The following is a 14,135-nucleotide window of genomic DNA, read 5'->3' as shown; positions in this document are numbered from 1 at the left end:
AAAATTATTATAACAAAATAAATGGTCATTGGTATGCAATGCCGAGGTTTATATAAGTTTAGTTTGGACTTCTGTGTTTGTGATTTGTTTTGGTGCATCATTTTCTTGGAAATCTAAGACATTTACTGTACTAATGCTTCTTTCGTTACCACGGATTTCGTCCCGTCTTGTTTTGACTGAATCCGTAAGGCGTACAAAAATAAATGGTTTCTTTCCACTTTGACCCGACCGACCCTATATGTTCCACCCTACACTCTTTTTACGTTTTTGAATTTGCTCAAGAAATGTGATTTTTTGAGTTAACATGTGAACTTTTGACCATTTTGTATTTTCTTTGCAAAAGTGATATACACAGATCGGTCGGTTTGGTACAGAATCCCTTTCTCTAAAAACTGTGGTAAAGGGTGATGGCACCTCTACCCTATTGTTTGGGATATATATAAGTGTTGTTGAAAAAAGCTCCTTTTTTTGGCCTACTCTCTATTTAAATAGGCCCAATTGTTGAAATGCATCAATGTTGATAGTCATACGATGATGGTGCGTGTCATTTAATACTTTACGTAGCGACTTCCGTTCAAGATGTGGCGACATGTGCATTTGCTTAAACGTAAAAATTAGTATTCAAAATACGCAATATTATGGTATTAATTCCGCTGATAAATCTCTATAATTCACCGGTAAGCATACAACAAAATATAAGTAATTTCACGCCGTAAAGAATGTGAAAGCCTCACACGGACCGAATAGAGAGCATTTATGAGATATGACGTCGTTCGCACTCTTTTTACCGTTGATCTTATAGATCTACGCTTCGATAGCTTTACATGTATGTAAAAGCCATAACGAAGGGAGCTCACTGGAGAAATTGACATCCCGGAATGAAGAAAATCTGCCAATTTGTGTAAATCATTCCATGTCCCTACCCGTTTTCAAGAACCCTTGGAAACATTTTAAATGACGCGAACTCGTACTGTACGTCGAACTTCGGATTAACTTGATTGAACTTGTTTGATATGCGTAGTAATTTTTGTTCGATTGCACTATCTAGGGACTATTTTCAGTTGGCGGTAGAGGCCATTTTATCCCAGTGTCGCGTAAACAAATCGTATCCATTTCAATCACTGGTCAGCGTGCATCATCAGCAATGGCAGACAGAGAGGATAACGTGTATCAAGCTAAACTAGCGGAACAGGCAGAAAGATACGATGGTAATTCCCATTTCGGCGTATATTTCTCGTACAAGATTGGAATTGGCAAAAATCCTATTTTTTTCAGGAAGTTATAAAAAAACTTGTATCCTTCGACATTTGTGGAAACTTAGATCTTGCCTTTCGGATAACTGTTTTCTATCGAGTTCACATTATATGTTTTCAATGATAGTTTTAGTTCCTACAAGGTCAGAAGCTTTGGTTTGTGTCCATGGTTATTTGACAGGTGGACGCCATTTTGAATAATGAGTCAGTACGCGAGAATTCCTCAAAGGAATGTCCAGTTCGACATTGATTAGCACTTACGTTGATGTGTATTCAACAACTTTCATCTGCATTTATTCCTTGTTAATATCTGAATTCCGAGTACTGAATTTTGAAGTCTACTGTTGAGCTATTCCAAGTACTAAATTAGCTGTCATCATAATGTCCAGACATAATCATAATAATGATAATGCTATAAGTTGACTAGAAACCATGAAAACATTAACGTTTCATTTTTTATTAAGTTTATTATGTTAGTGAATGTGGGTAGGAATCGTTTGCCGTTGGCTGTCCTGTTAATGATGATCCTTAAAAAGAAGTTAACTTCTGGCTTTTCTTCGACTTGTTCAACTGCCAAGATGATCTTTTTCCTCACTGGGCCAATCTAAATTGTAAAAATTTGACAGTTGTTTCATATCTTTACAGTTATTGCTTTTATGATGTTAATTAAAGAAACTGAAGCAATTCAATTACTGTTAGCATTTTGTCAGTTTGACTTTATCCGCAACATGTCTCTATTCTACTGGCATAGCAAGATTTCAAGGTGAAAAAAATAAATATGAAAAAGTACAAATTACCTTGAAAATAAAAAATAGTTCTGCCGAATACATTAAACAAGCAATACTTGACTGGTATTATCCAGCTTTCAAAACCAGCGTTGAAATGCTTAAATTAATGTATTATTTTGATATATATGCCACTTCAACAAAAAATTACCATTGCTTTCAGTACAAAATTGCTACTTCACTTTTATACCACGTTGTTTAACATAAACATACATGGAAAAAACAGGTTATTTCGCGGAATTCTCCTGCTTTCTAATGATGGGGATGATGCAGTTCAACTTCAATGTAACACTCTTAACACCTCCACTCAATTGTAATCTGTCTTGATGAAAACAGTTTATTCTGGTTTGGAACATTAATACACAATTATCTTACAATTCACAATGATTTATCTTGGCCTTTTAAGACTTTATATTGTCACTCGGTCCTATGTAGATATTGGAATTACTGTCACAAATGTAGAGTAATTGTGATAAAGGTGTGATTTGTGGAACTAAGAAGTATTACTAGCATATACAGCAAGGCTTTATTGTAAACTAAATTCTTAATGAAAACTTTCATGAAACCAGAACAGAATAATACAAAATTTGCTCTGAAAGGCTCTGCATCATCCCTAATGATTTTTATCATGAGAAAGTTAATTTGTTGCTGTTATCGATTATATTTTTACTGAAGAAAGATGTGAAAAAAACTTCATAGCTCCACAAATCTTTCACGGATGAAATATGTTGGTAAGTTGAACTGTTTATGATCATAAAAGATTACATTTAATAACAAGTATCATTTACAATAAATTACTTAAACGATTTCTCATTTAGTTGTGCCTTCACACAGAAGGTGTTACTGACAGTTTATTGTTGAATTAAACTCGTTATGCCACCAAATTTCATTTCAGTAATGGATAATACAGTAAATACATTTTTGTTGCAGATATGGTAGCTGCCATGAAGAAGGTTGTGGAGTTGAGTAACAAGGAATTAAGCGTGGAGGAGAGAAACCTTCTGTCAGTGGCATACAAAAATGTCATTGGAGCTCGTAGGGCATCCTGGAGAATACTGACTGCTTCAGAGCAACGATTGGAAGAAAAGAAAGCTGGAGGAAATGAGATTGGGCTTATCAGAAAGTACAGAGCACAGGTGATTATAAAGATCATTATTATATGCTGGTATGAAATACTTGACCTCCCTTGGTCATAGCAGACGGCATTCACAATCTCCCATTGCGCTTTGAATGGGAAAATGAATTCTGAGTACCAACTTAAGTTTGACTCTTTATAGCCTGGTTTAACAATAGATTACATTGAGAATATTTCTGATTTGCTCCTCTCTAAACTTAAGAGATGTACTTCCTACAAGAGCAACAAAACTAAAGTCGTTATCATCATGTGTGTAAGAACTGGTCATTGTTAGGCAATATATCTTTGAATAAGATGAGATTTTTCATTTTTTGTTACCTGGACCCGTCGACAAGTCTGTTGTTTGTTGCTATTTTTTATATAAAAAAATCCCAACTTGAATTGAAATATTCATCCTTTGGAAATAAGACTTCTTGGTGAACAAGCACTGACTTTGTTCACCAGTGCTCGACACAAGCAAGCTGAGAAAGCATTACATCAGTGCAGTGCTTGTGTTAATTTCAGTCATTTCTTTATAGTACATTTCAATAACTTCTCAACATTTATCAGATGTGATGAACAAATTTGTCACCAATATTTGTGTTTGCAGGTGGAATCGGAACTTCGGAAAATCTGTGGTGATGTCATAGATCTGCTGAAGAGCAGTTTAATCAAAGAAGCTACTGATTCCGAAGAAGAATCACAAGGGGAATCACAAGTCTTCTACAGTAAAATGTAAGTTGACCAACCAACTTTTAAAAAAAACAACACCTTAATTCTCAGCTAATTTGATTCTTTGCTTTCTAAGAAATAAATTGTTAATTTTGTTTTTATGATTTTTTAATGAAATTGTATAAAGTGTCTCGAAAAAGTTAACGTTTTACATTTGCAGGCAAGGAGATTACTATCGCTATTTGGCTGAGTTTTCCACAGGAGATGATCGCAAAAAGTATTCAGAGGAAGCATTGGTTGCTTATGAGCGAGCCAACAAAGTGGCATTAGGCAAGCTAAAACCAACTCATCCAATCAGGCTGGGACTAGCCCTCAACTTCTCTGTCTTCTTTTATGAGATCTTGAATTCACCAGAAAGAGCATGCAGTCTTGCAAAGGCGGCTTTTGATGATGCAATAGCAGAACTGGACAGTTTGAATGAAGATAGCTACAAGGATTCCACCCTCATTATGCAGCTGCTAAGAGATAACCTCACACTCTGGACATCAGACATGGCCCCTGAAGGTTAGAATTGTTTCGTTCAATGAGTTTAGAGATCCAAATTTTAGTATTGTAAGATTTTGGAGATATTTATTTTAGCATCTTCCTAATTTAGGCAGAGCAATACTGTTTGCAAAGACTTATTGATACAAAATTATTATAGAACAAAATCAATATTGATGATAAAAGGGACGTCTGACATGGTTAAGTTGTCAAAAGCTCACTAGAATAAGCCCTTTCAAGGACATGTTTCCTCGACATCTCAAAAAGATCATCAGAACTGGTCTCAACTCAGCTTGAATGTTTTCTCACTTGAGGTAAATGAATGAGTGTGAAATTAACCCAATGTAATGTGCTATTGTTGGTGTTGTAGGTGATGGAGGGGACAAGGATAAGGAACAGCTCGAGGACATTGAGGGCCAGGATGCCTCCTAGAGGGTACCACATCATAGGGTATTTCAACCCAACCACCACGTGGGCCCATGTGGACATGGAACAATCTTGTACTCAGTTGCAATTTGACATACTCTATTTATTCTCCTTCTCTTTGCATATATCTTACGACATGAGGAACATTGACTTAGTATAGCAATAACCTTTGTTTCGGAAACATATTAATGAATGTTTTGCATGTTCTTAAAAAATTTCCTGTTAAACACAGTTGTTGTGATATTTTTATTTTCCATGTTTTATATTTTAAGATTACCATAAAAAATCATAACTGTGGAAGCATTTATGATATGTAATCAAATGTTTAATTTACTTAATCCCAAAGTAGACCATTTTCTGCTGTAGATACATCTGAACAGTTTAATAGATAATAAAGGATAATCTTCATGTACGGTTTAGAAAGGAATTAAAAAAAAAATTATCACTACACTTTTTTTCAAATGAAACGTATCATTTAAAGAGTGATGACTTACCTTGTAATATTGTTCTTTCAAACATCTTATGTAATACTAGTGTTTTAATATACTATTTGTTTATAGCATTCTCTTTAGTTACTAATCACAGTTATCATTAGTATGGCAGAATGTATTGGTTGACAAGTTTAGTTATTTAATACTGTTATAGTTGTTAAGCAGATCTTAGGATTTAAGTTTAATAAGGTTTGCCAACATCAGATTTTTGCATTGTATACAACATTTGACACAAAAGTTTAATGAATATTAAAACTGCTGATTTAGTCTTGTTTATTCATTTAGTAACCATGTTGGATTATGAACATTATTTCATTTAAATGGAATAGCAGAGAGCCCAGTATCAAAAAATCTAACCTTAGTCATGTTAACCTACAGTCAATTGTATATTTGAACAAGTTCTTCACATGTTACATTTTGGCCAGCTTGCACATACAAGTAATATGATTGGTCAATAGTTATTATTGGATAATTATTGACCAACCAATATCTTTAGTGGCTAACTTGAACCAAACCAAAGAATTCCAAGTTTTATACAATTGACTGAGGGTAAGAGATTTTATGGCAATTGGACAAAGACTCAAGAGCAAATTAACATTTAAAGTTGAAGCAATAAATTACGTGTCTATTTGTAAATGTTGTGTATACGCTGCTTTGAAGCCATTTGTGACAACCCGATCCCGTAAGTCTTGATTAATTCAAAATGGTGGTAACAGCAGCTGTTAGTGCTCAGAACATTTTGTGGAATCTCTTGAGTAGCTATTTGGCATTTAACAACAATATGTTGTTAGTAACATTTAAACTTGAGAGAGAAAAGATTAGCTCAGCCACCAAAATCAGATTATTTACATTAGTGTTTGGCAACAAAATATTTAAGCAAGCCTGGGAGGCATTTTTTCAGTGCAGGGCTTATGGGCTTTTGAGAAGTTCAACCAATGGAAGTGTTGCATTTATAACAAGTTTTTTTTACCATTATCTAATCCATGGATCACCTCTATATATTTTCATTTACTTATATTTAGTATATTTTACAGTTCTAATTCATTGTGTTTGTTCAAGTATCGAATGATATTTAAGCCAAAACTTTGAATGGTCATGACTTCTATACTATAATCTGATATTTAATCATGTAAAAGGTTTGTAGCTCTTCATATTGTTAATGTGGTGTTGTTGAATACATGAATAAATTGGATATAATTTCTGTATTTACTGTGAAACAAAAAAATAACATTAACCAAGTTTTTGATCGTTCAAAGTTCAATATTGTGTGAGTGCGTTCTTTTTGTGGATGAATCTCGCATTGTGATCTGTTAGCACTGTGTATGAAGTAGTTTTCAGTATTGTAACAATTGTGACACAATAAAATGTGATAGAAGAGTTTATTTCTTTTTAATTTAACCCTAATACATATATATTCTGAATATTCCATTTTTTGAAGCCAGCGCAAGAATTAGTGCATAAAAGCACTCTTTGGTCTGAAAAACATACTTAGTTTTTGATAGTTGCAATTACTCGCACAGGACTATTATAAGTCTGCCTCACTCTTAACATTTAATAACTAGGAGTTCTAGTCATATTCTGGTAGGCTGGGACTACTGTCTATAGTTTCCAGCATTGAGGTATTGGGAAGTTGCATTCAGTAGTTACTGTAATCCTTGTCGAATTTGAAAACTTTTTCATCTGTGCAAAACAATATGGGGTCTATGTAGCAGTTGTGATTGTCACATCACGTCACAATCCCGTGTAACGTGTACCTTAAAAATTAAAACCTACACACATGAAATTTCAATCATGAAGGTGTGCACTAGCCATTTCTGTCAAATTTCAATGGCAGTATCGGTTCATTTGACCACAGAACCGCATGATATGATTCATAGTATCATTGTCCTCAAAAAATGGCTGTTGTCCAAAATGGACAGTTCAAATGGCAACAAGGCCGATTCAAATCAAAATAAGTGAAATTTAGGAATAAGTGGTAACTGATAGGTAGCATTACTTTTTGAGATGGTTGATGGTTGAGAATCCTGTGATACTATTTTCAGCCAAATTTTTCAACGAAAAATGACTGGTTATATAATGGCAAAAAGTGGACGGGCATAACAGGTCTGCATTCAAGTTTTTATTTCATGTCAAAGACAATAGAGTTTTGCCAATTGTTATGAATATTTGTCTACATGTTGTCTTGAACATTTGTGAATATGGCTCACTTCAGGTCAAAAACTAGGTCAAATATTTTCCCATGTCATAAAATTAATAGTTTTTATCCAATTGTTATGAAACTTTAATGAGTACTTGTCTTCATGTTGTCTTTAACATTTATAAACAAGGGTCACCTTAGGTCAAACCTTCGGAAATATTTCCCCATCTCATAACTTAAAACTTTTTTTTCTGCATGATATTTTAGTCACTTTAAAGTATAATAGAAATAAATTTAGCAAAAATACATTTATTTTGGAAGGATATTTCAAAAGTAATTCTCCAATTCTTGTGACATTTGGTTAGTTTACAATGCACACATACACAAACACACACATGCTTTCACACTGATGCTCACATCATTGACCGTCAGAATCAGTCAATGATTGTATTTTCAGGATCTTTATATTTTGCTTTTTTAGCCTGTCATCTGGGGTAAAAAACCAGGTGGCTTGGACTTCTCTTTTAGGAAAAGCTGATGTTATGTAATGTTCATTTCTTCTCACACAAATGGAAAAGTTTCTGTTGATCTTCATGAAATTTGATGTAGTTATTTGTATGAACAATATCTCAATGAGTATCATTATGGGTCTTCTTGGTTTTAAAACTACACAGGTTACTAACTCAAATCTGCAAAATTGCATCATCAAATACAAAATCCCGCTTTAATGCGGTATTGACATCTTGCTAAAAGCATAAACTGGGCCAGGTTGTTTTGTAACAATTGGAAATGCTGAGGCATATTTAAAAAAAAAGTTTTCCTGTCTTTAGTAGTCAAAACGATTCTTTTCCTCTGTAGAAATGGTAGAAAGCATGAAGAAGGTTGCCGAGATGGAGCAAGAACTGACGATCGAGGAGAGGAACCTGCTGTCTGTAGCGTATAAGAACGTGATTGGGGCGCGAAGAGCCTCATGGAGAATCCTCAGTAGTATTGAACAGAAAGAGGAAGACAAGAAAGACTCCCAGAAAGTAGATACCATCAAGAAATACAGAGCAGAGGTATAGATGAAAATTGACCTTTTTATTTAATATCTTGCTTAAAACTGAACCATGGTCGAATGGATATGGGGACCACAGTCATCGAAATTAGACTTTTGGATGAACAAGCCCAAATGCTTATACTATTGCTTGGCATCAAATTTTTGAACAAGCCCTGCTATATATAATTCAGAATTTGAGCAAGCCCGAAAGACATTATACCAGTGCTGGGCTTGCGGGCTTGTGCTTATTTCGACCACTGGGACCATCTTATCAATGCATATGACAAAATGTCGTAAGATCGTGATTCTCAACTAATATAAAAGCGAGTGTTCGGAATAGAATTAAAGATATAACTTGTTACCTTAAGTTAAATGGCAAGGAGTAATATTTCCAGCCAATCTTGCTGTTTGTTTGAAAAAATTTGACCTTTTAATAGTGGATATGATTGTCCCATTGTCTAAAACTGCAGACCTAATCTAATCCTGCTGTTGCAGAAGCTTTTCTTTTTTCATCATTTCATTTTTAAATTTAATGTCTTGTCTACTCATCTTGACTCGATAACTTTGAAGCCTTTGTCCAATCCTCACAAAATTAAGTCAGAATGTGTTTGGGGCAAAAGGTTCCATAACCAACCCCAGTCAGAATTTCAACCCTTGAATTGGGATTTACCGAAACGCAGAGTTCTGAGCCTTCAATTGACGAAAAACTGTTTTCAGTGTCTGCTCTCCAAATTTGTCTTATTGTTAAACCATTTCTCACCAACCTTTGTCCTAAAATTAGGTCAGGAGTGTTTTGTGACACTTGGGGCCTTTGTTGTAATAGTGAATGGGGCCAAATTTCAGCACCAGTTTTGATAGCGAAAAAAACTTTGGTTCAGTAATTTGTAGAGGAAAAATTAAAAAATTTATAAATTTACAAAATGTATTTATATATCTGTTTTTGATGTCAAAACATATGTATGTTTTTTGGTTTTTTTTTCAGATTGAAAAAGAATTGAAAGACATTTGCGATGATGTATTAATTATTTTGGAAAAGCATTTGATAAGCAATGCGACCTCTGGGGAAGCGAAAGTTTTCTACTATAAAATGTAAGTACAGCCTATCAATCGTGTACGGTTGATTTATTATCATTGCTAGAGTTGATGAAAAAAATGATAATACTGTGATTTGTTTTTTATTATCCCCTGCTATCTACTTTGCCTAATCTGACAGGTTATATCAATTGAACAAATTTGTTACATCGAAAGAAGTCATTTCAAAATGGTATACAGGGCTTGTACTGCACTCTAATTTTGAATAGTGTTCTATAAATGAAGTCATTTTTAACTTACCAGAGCACAAAGTGCTCAAGGTGAGCTAATGTGATCGGTCTTTGTCAGTCAGTCTGTCCGTCAGTCCGTCAACGTCAGTCCGTCAACAATTGCTTAAAAATCATCTCCTCTGAAACTACCTGGCCAAGTTTAATGAAACTTGACAGGAAGCTTCCTTGGGTGACACCTCTGCAAAATTACAACAAGGTGTCATTCTTGTTCAACAACAACAACATCAACAAAATGGCCAACTCCCTGTTTTGCTTTAAAGAAACATCTCCTCTAAAACTACCAGTCCAAATTCAATTAAACTTTACAGGAAGCTTCCTTGGGTGACCCTCTACAAAAATACAACAAGGGGTCATGATTGATCAACAACAACAACAAAATGGCTGTCTTCCTGTTTGCTTTAAAAAAAAACATCTCCTCTGAAACTACCACTCAAAATTCAATGAAACTTTACAGGAAGCATCCTTTGGTGATCCTCTACAAAACTACAACAAGGGGTCATGATTGATGAACAACAACAACAAAATGGCCAACTTCCTGTTTTGCTTTAAAAAACATCTGCTCTGAAACTACCAGGCCAAATATTTAATATTTCTTGTTCGTTGATGAGAAAGATGTTGATAGAGAAAACAAACAGTTGGCCTTGGTATGCTGTGCACTTGCTATCTCCATATATGTTATATCATATACCCTTCCGGAAGACCTTACAAAATTTGTATCGTTTGTTTTTTCAGGAAGGGTGACTACTTTCGGTATGTTGCTGAATTTGCCACTGGTAAGGACCGCAAGGACGCTGCAGAGAATGCTCTGGTTGCATACAAGGCTGCTAGTGACATTGCCATGCAAGAGCTCCAGCCCACACACCCCATCCGGCTGGGTCTCGCCCTCAACTTCTCCGTGTTTTATTATGAGATCTTGAATTCACCAGACCGGGCCTGCCGGTTAGCGAAGGCGGCATTTGATGATGCAATAGCTGAATTAGATAGTCTTAGTGAAGAAAGCTATAAGGATTCAACGCTTATAATGCAGCTGTTGAGAGATAACCTAACACTCTGGACTTCGGATATGGGCCAAGAAGGTATATGGCACATCTAATAGTGTTTAACAATCATGAATAGATAAAAATAAAAACATGTACAGATCTACACATTAACATGTTTAAGTTTAATCCTGAAAATTTTAAGCATGTCATCATATTAGTCTAATGACGTGTATTACTTATCCATAGTTAAAAGTATTCTTTGATTTTATTGACATTGTTGATAAGGCTGTTCAAAATTTCAATATCAAGAACCCTGCCCCATAGTAAAGTGATATATGACTCTCCACCATATATGACCCTTCCCCAGGTTTTCACTTATTGCCAAATACTAGTATCCATCAATTATGTTGTCAACAAAAGCAAGATTATAGACAATGCCACACAATATATTTTGCCACTCATTCTTGATGGGATCTTGTGTTTAAATAATGTTTGTCATTGATTTACAGAGGAGGGCGGTCAACAGAAGGAGCAGGTTGAAGATATAGAGGGCCAGGACGCCTCATAGGACCACACAACACCACCACCAGCATCGTGACAAGTGTCTGCACAACACATAAATCCAGTAGGCTCTTCAGAATTGTCATCTCATCTCCTTCGCTCCTTCCCACGTTTGTAGTTTGTAGAGATTAATCGAAGTCTAGAGATGTGGAAGGACTCGGATCATCACTTTTATTGTAATACGAATATCTGAACAAGAATGGTTTTGTTGACCAGTGTTTTGGGACAGGAATTTGTTTAGTTTGAAATGTAGAATTATTTTGTTGTCTGTCTTATATGTTTGATACTTTTACTGTAATAGTCATTATTTATATCTGAGCATCATTCTGCAAAGTAGATCTAAATTCTCTGTTAAATCTTTGCAACATGCTCAACCGGTCCTTCTCCTGAACACGATGACTGCTACTGGTACATCTTAATTAAGACTTGTTAAGTTTATGAATTCATGATCTGTATTTTAATATTTCCTCATTGCATGCACCTCTTTGAATTATTAATGCTGCTATTTTGATATGGCTTTTATAATGCTTTTTACGTAATAGTTCTGTAGATGTGGTAACAAAAAAATCAACAAAGACAAATACATGTAGCAGTGGTCGAAATTAGCACAAGCCTGCAAGCCCTGCAGTGGTAAAAAGTCTTCCGGGCTTGCTCAAATTCTGAAGTTTATAGAGCATGGCTTGTTCAAAAATATGATTCCATGCAATAGTATAAGAATTCGGGATTGTTCATCCAAAAGTCTAATTTCAATGACTGTGTAGGTCATCTTCGTTATATAAAACACTTCTTTACCTCCGCTTGTATTTACTTTGCAGGGTGATGAACAAAACTTGTTTAGAAAGTGATTGTTTACTGGCTAATTTTATGTTAGATGTATACTTGGGAGTTTCAAGACAATAGATTAACCTTATACAGTATCAACCAAGTGTGTTAGCTGAATCATTGAGTAATTACACTTAAAATTTACATGTACTCCAGTCATTGGCTAAATACCAGTTGGAAGATAGACAATTATACATGTAGATGCTGAGCATATCAATTAAAATAAGAAACCGATTTGGGATAAATTTAACTTTGACAGTATTTTTGAACGGATAGTAATATCAGCTAGCTCTGCATGTTAGTAATATTTTCATTATTGTGATAACTTTGAATGTATGTATTCAACTATGTAATAGTATTTGATATTGTGTAAGTGCTTGTTTGATTGATCTTATTACAACTTGACTTGGTTTGGCCACTTGATGTTTTTTTGCACTTTTTCATACAATATTAAGTTTGTTTTCCATGTTTAAAGTCTAGTTTTGAAGCACTTATTTTGAAATATCGAATAGCTACCAACCTAATCAGCACACAGAAAAGGAAAAGGATGTTCAAGGCTGCTATTAACACCATTTAAAGGGTAAACAGAGAACCACCATTGCATTTGAAGATTACAGAATTACAATCTTAGTTTAATACACAGGGTATGCTAGTGATGACATTCGGTGTAGTTTATAATTTGTTTAGATTCAGTTAAACATGGCCATGTTTTGTTAACAAACTGTATGGGCTTAATCACCATGTTGTACGAACTTAATGAAACTGCCCTCTATTAATGAGAACACACATTATTGTGTTGTTGGTTAGGTCGGTAGCTCTACTTGTGGAAAGTTTCCAGTTCCAAGACTTAGTTTGTATTGTGGCATAAATATGCAGTTCGTCTTGTTGTCCTCTTATAACAATCTTGTAAGTTGATGTACTCCCAACATTATTTGGCTTTTAACGAATAAACTTGTACTAAACGAACGTTGTTCTGATTTAACAACCTGTTTTTAGCTCTACTGGCCAAAGGCCAGAAGAGCTTATGCGATGGTAATGTGTACGTAGTATGTGCATCCGTGCGTTCGTGCGTCTGTAAACAATTGCTTGTGAACACGATACAGTCTTCAGTCTTGATTGTATCTCGATGAAACTTGTACAGTATCTAGATATCCATTAGAGCTCGGTTCCTTTCGAAAACCAGCCAGATCCGCCCATAAATGCCTAGATTATGGGCCATAAAAGTTTTAAAGAAATGCTTTCTATTTTTAGCCAGGTCTGCATGAGCGAATTCTATTTTTAGCCAAGTTTACATGTACATGTAAATTCAAGTCTAGAGTTAAGGGAGACAATTTGCAAGTCTAGGATTTTGAGAGACAATTTGGTTTTTGCTTCTGCAGTTGATTTTGTAAATTACTCTGCCTTGTTCTTGTTGAAAGCCCAAAGGCCATTTATTAGCTTTAAGTTCTGTAGTTTGCGCATTCATCTTAACAAAATTGGTTGTGAATGTTTAAGTTATGCACCTGGTGTCATTACTGGCCACACACCCAGGGTTCACAGGTTTGGTAAACATAAATCTGGAAAGGTTTGAAAATCTTTTTGTGTGTTCGTGCATCCATCTCAGCACAATTGATTGTGAATGTTTGTTCAAATTGATCAATGTTGTCCTAGGATGCCCTTGACTTTGACCTTTTGACCAATTTTTTTAACTTTTAAAACTACAGAAAATTTTACTACGAGTCCAGTTTTGAAAGCATTTTTTTTTTGGCAGATGACTTTTACTTGGCACATATTAAAATAGTTCATGCAACAAATCTGCTTACAATACTTTCTGGGCACAAATGTTGAACGTGCTACGTTTTCAGGTAACCCAAACACAAAACATAAAGTATAGGTCTGTTGCCTTTTACCCATACATACATGCTCTGGATTGATATGACCACAAAAGCCATGCCAGTAGAGCATAGGCCCTTTTGGGCCTCTTGTTGTACAGGCTATAGCTACATCAATT

General features: G+C 35.0%; 1 protein-coding gene across 1 annotated transcript; it reads left to right on the top strand.

The window, feature by feature from the left end:
* Window positions 1-1,035: 1,035 nt before the first annotated feature.
* LOC128230893 (14-3-3 protein epsilon-like) lies at window positions 1,036-13,107 on the top strand. Its single transcript, XM_052943321.1, has 10 exons — window positions 1,036-1,208; window positions 2,969-3,174; window positions 3,763-3,887; window positions 4,045-4,388; window positions 4,738-4,790; window positions 7,903-7,915; window positions 8,280-8,479; window positions 9,443-9,549; window positions 10,515-10,858; window positions 11,272-13,107. Exons 1-10 carry the CDS (start codon window positions 1,145-1,147, stop codon window positions 11,328-11,330), a joined length of 1,515 nt encoding a protein of 504 aa, XP_052799281.1. The 5' UTR covers window positions 1,036-1,144; the 3' UTR covers window positions 11,331-13,107.
* The last annotated feature ends 1,028 nt before the right edge of the window (window positions 13,108-14,135 follow it).

This window comes from Mya arenaria, chromosome 4 (genome assembly GCF_026914265.1).
Source record: "Mya arenaria isolate MELC-2E11 chromosome 4, ASM2691426v1".
Classification (NCBI taxonomy): domain Eukaryota; kingdom Metazoa; phylum Mollusca; class Bivalvia; order Myida; family Myidae; genus Mya; species Mya arenaria.
This window is presented reverse-complemented; position numbering and strand designations above follow the sequence as displayed.

Excerpts from the sequence above, each read along its gene's own strand:
- LOC128230893 (XM_052943321.1), top strand. The coding sequence starts at position 1,145 with ATGGCAGACAGAGAGGATAACGTGTATCAAGCTAAACTAGCGGAACAG. Across the intron at positions 3,888-4,044 it reads CAAGTCTTCTACAGTAAAAT|GCAAGGAGATTACTATCGCT; the intron begins GTAAGTTGACCA and ends TTACATTTGCAG. Across the intron at positions 10,859-11,271 it reads TTCGGATATGGGCCAAGAAG|AGGAGGGCGGTCAACAGAAG; the intron begins GTATATGGCACA and ends ATTGATTTACAG.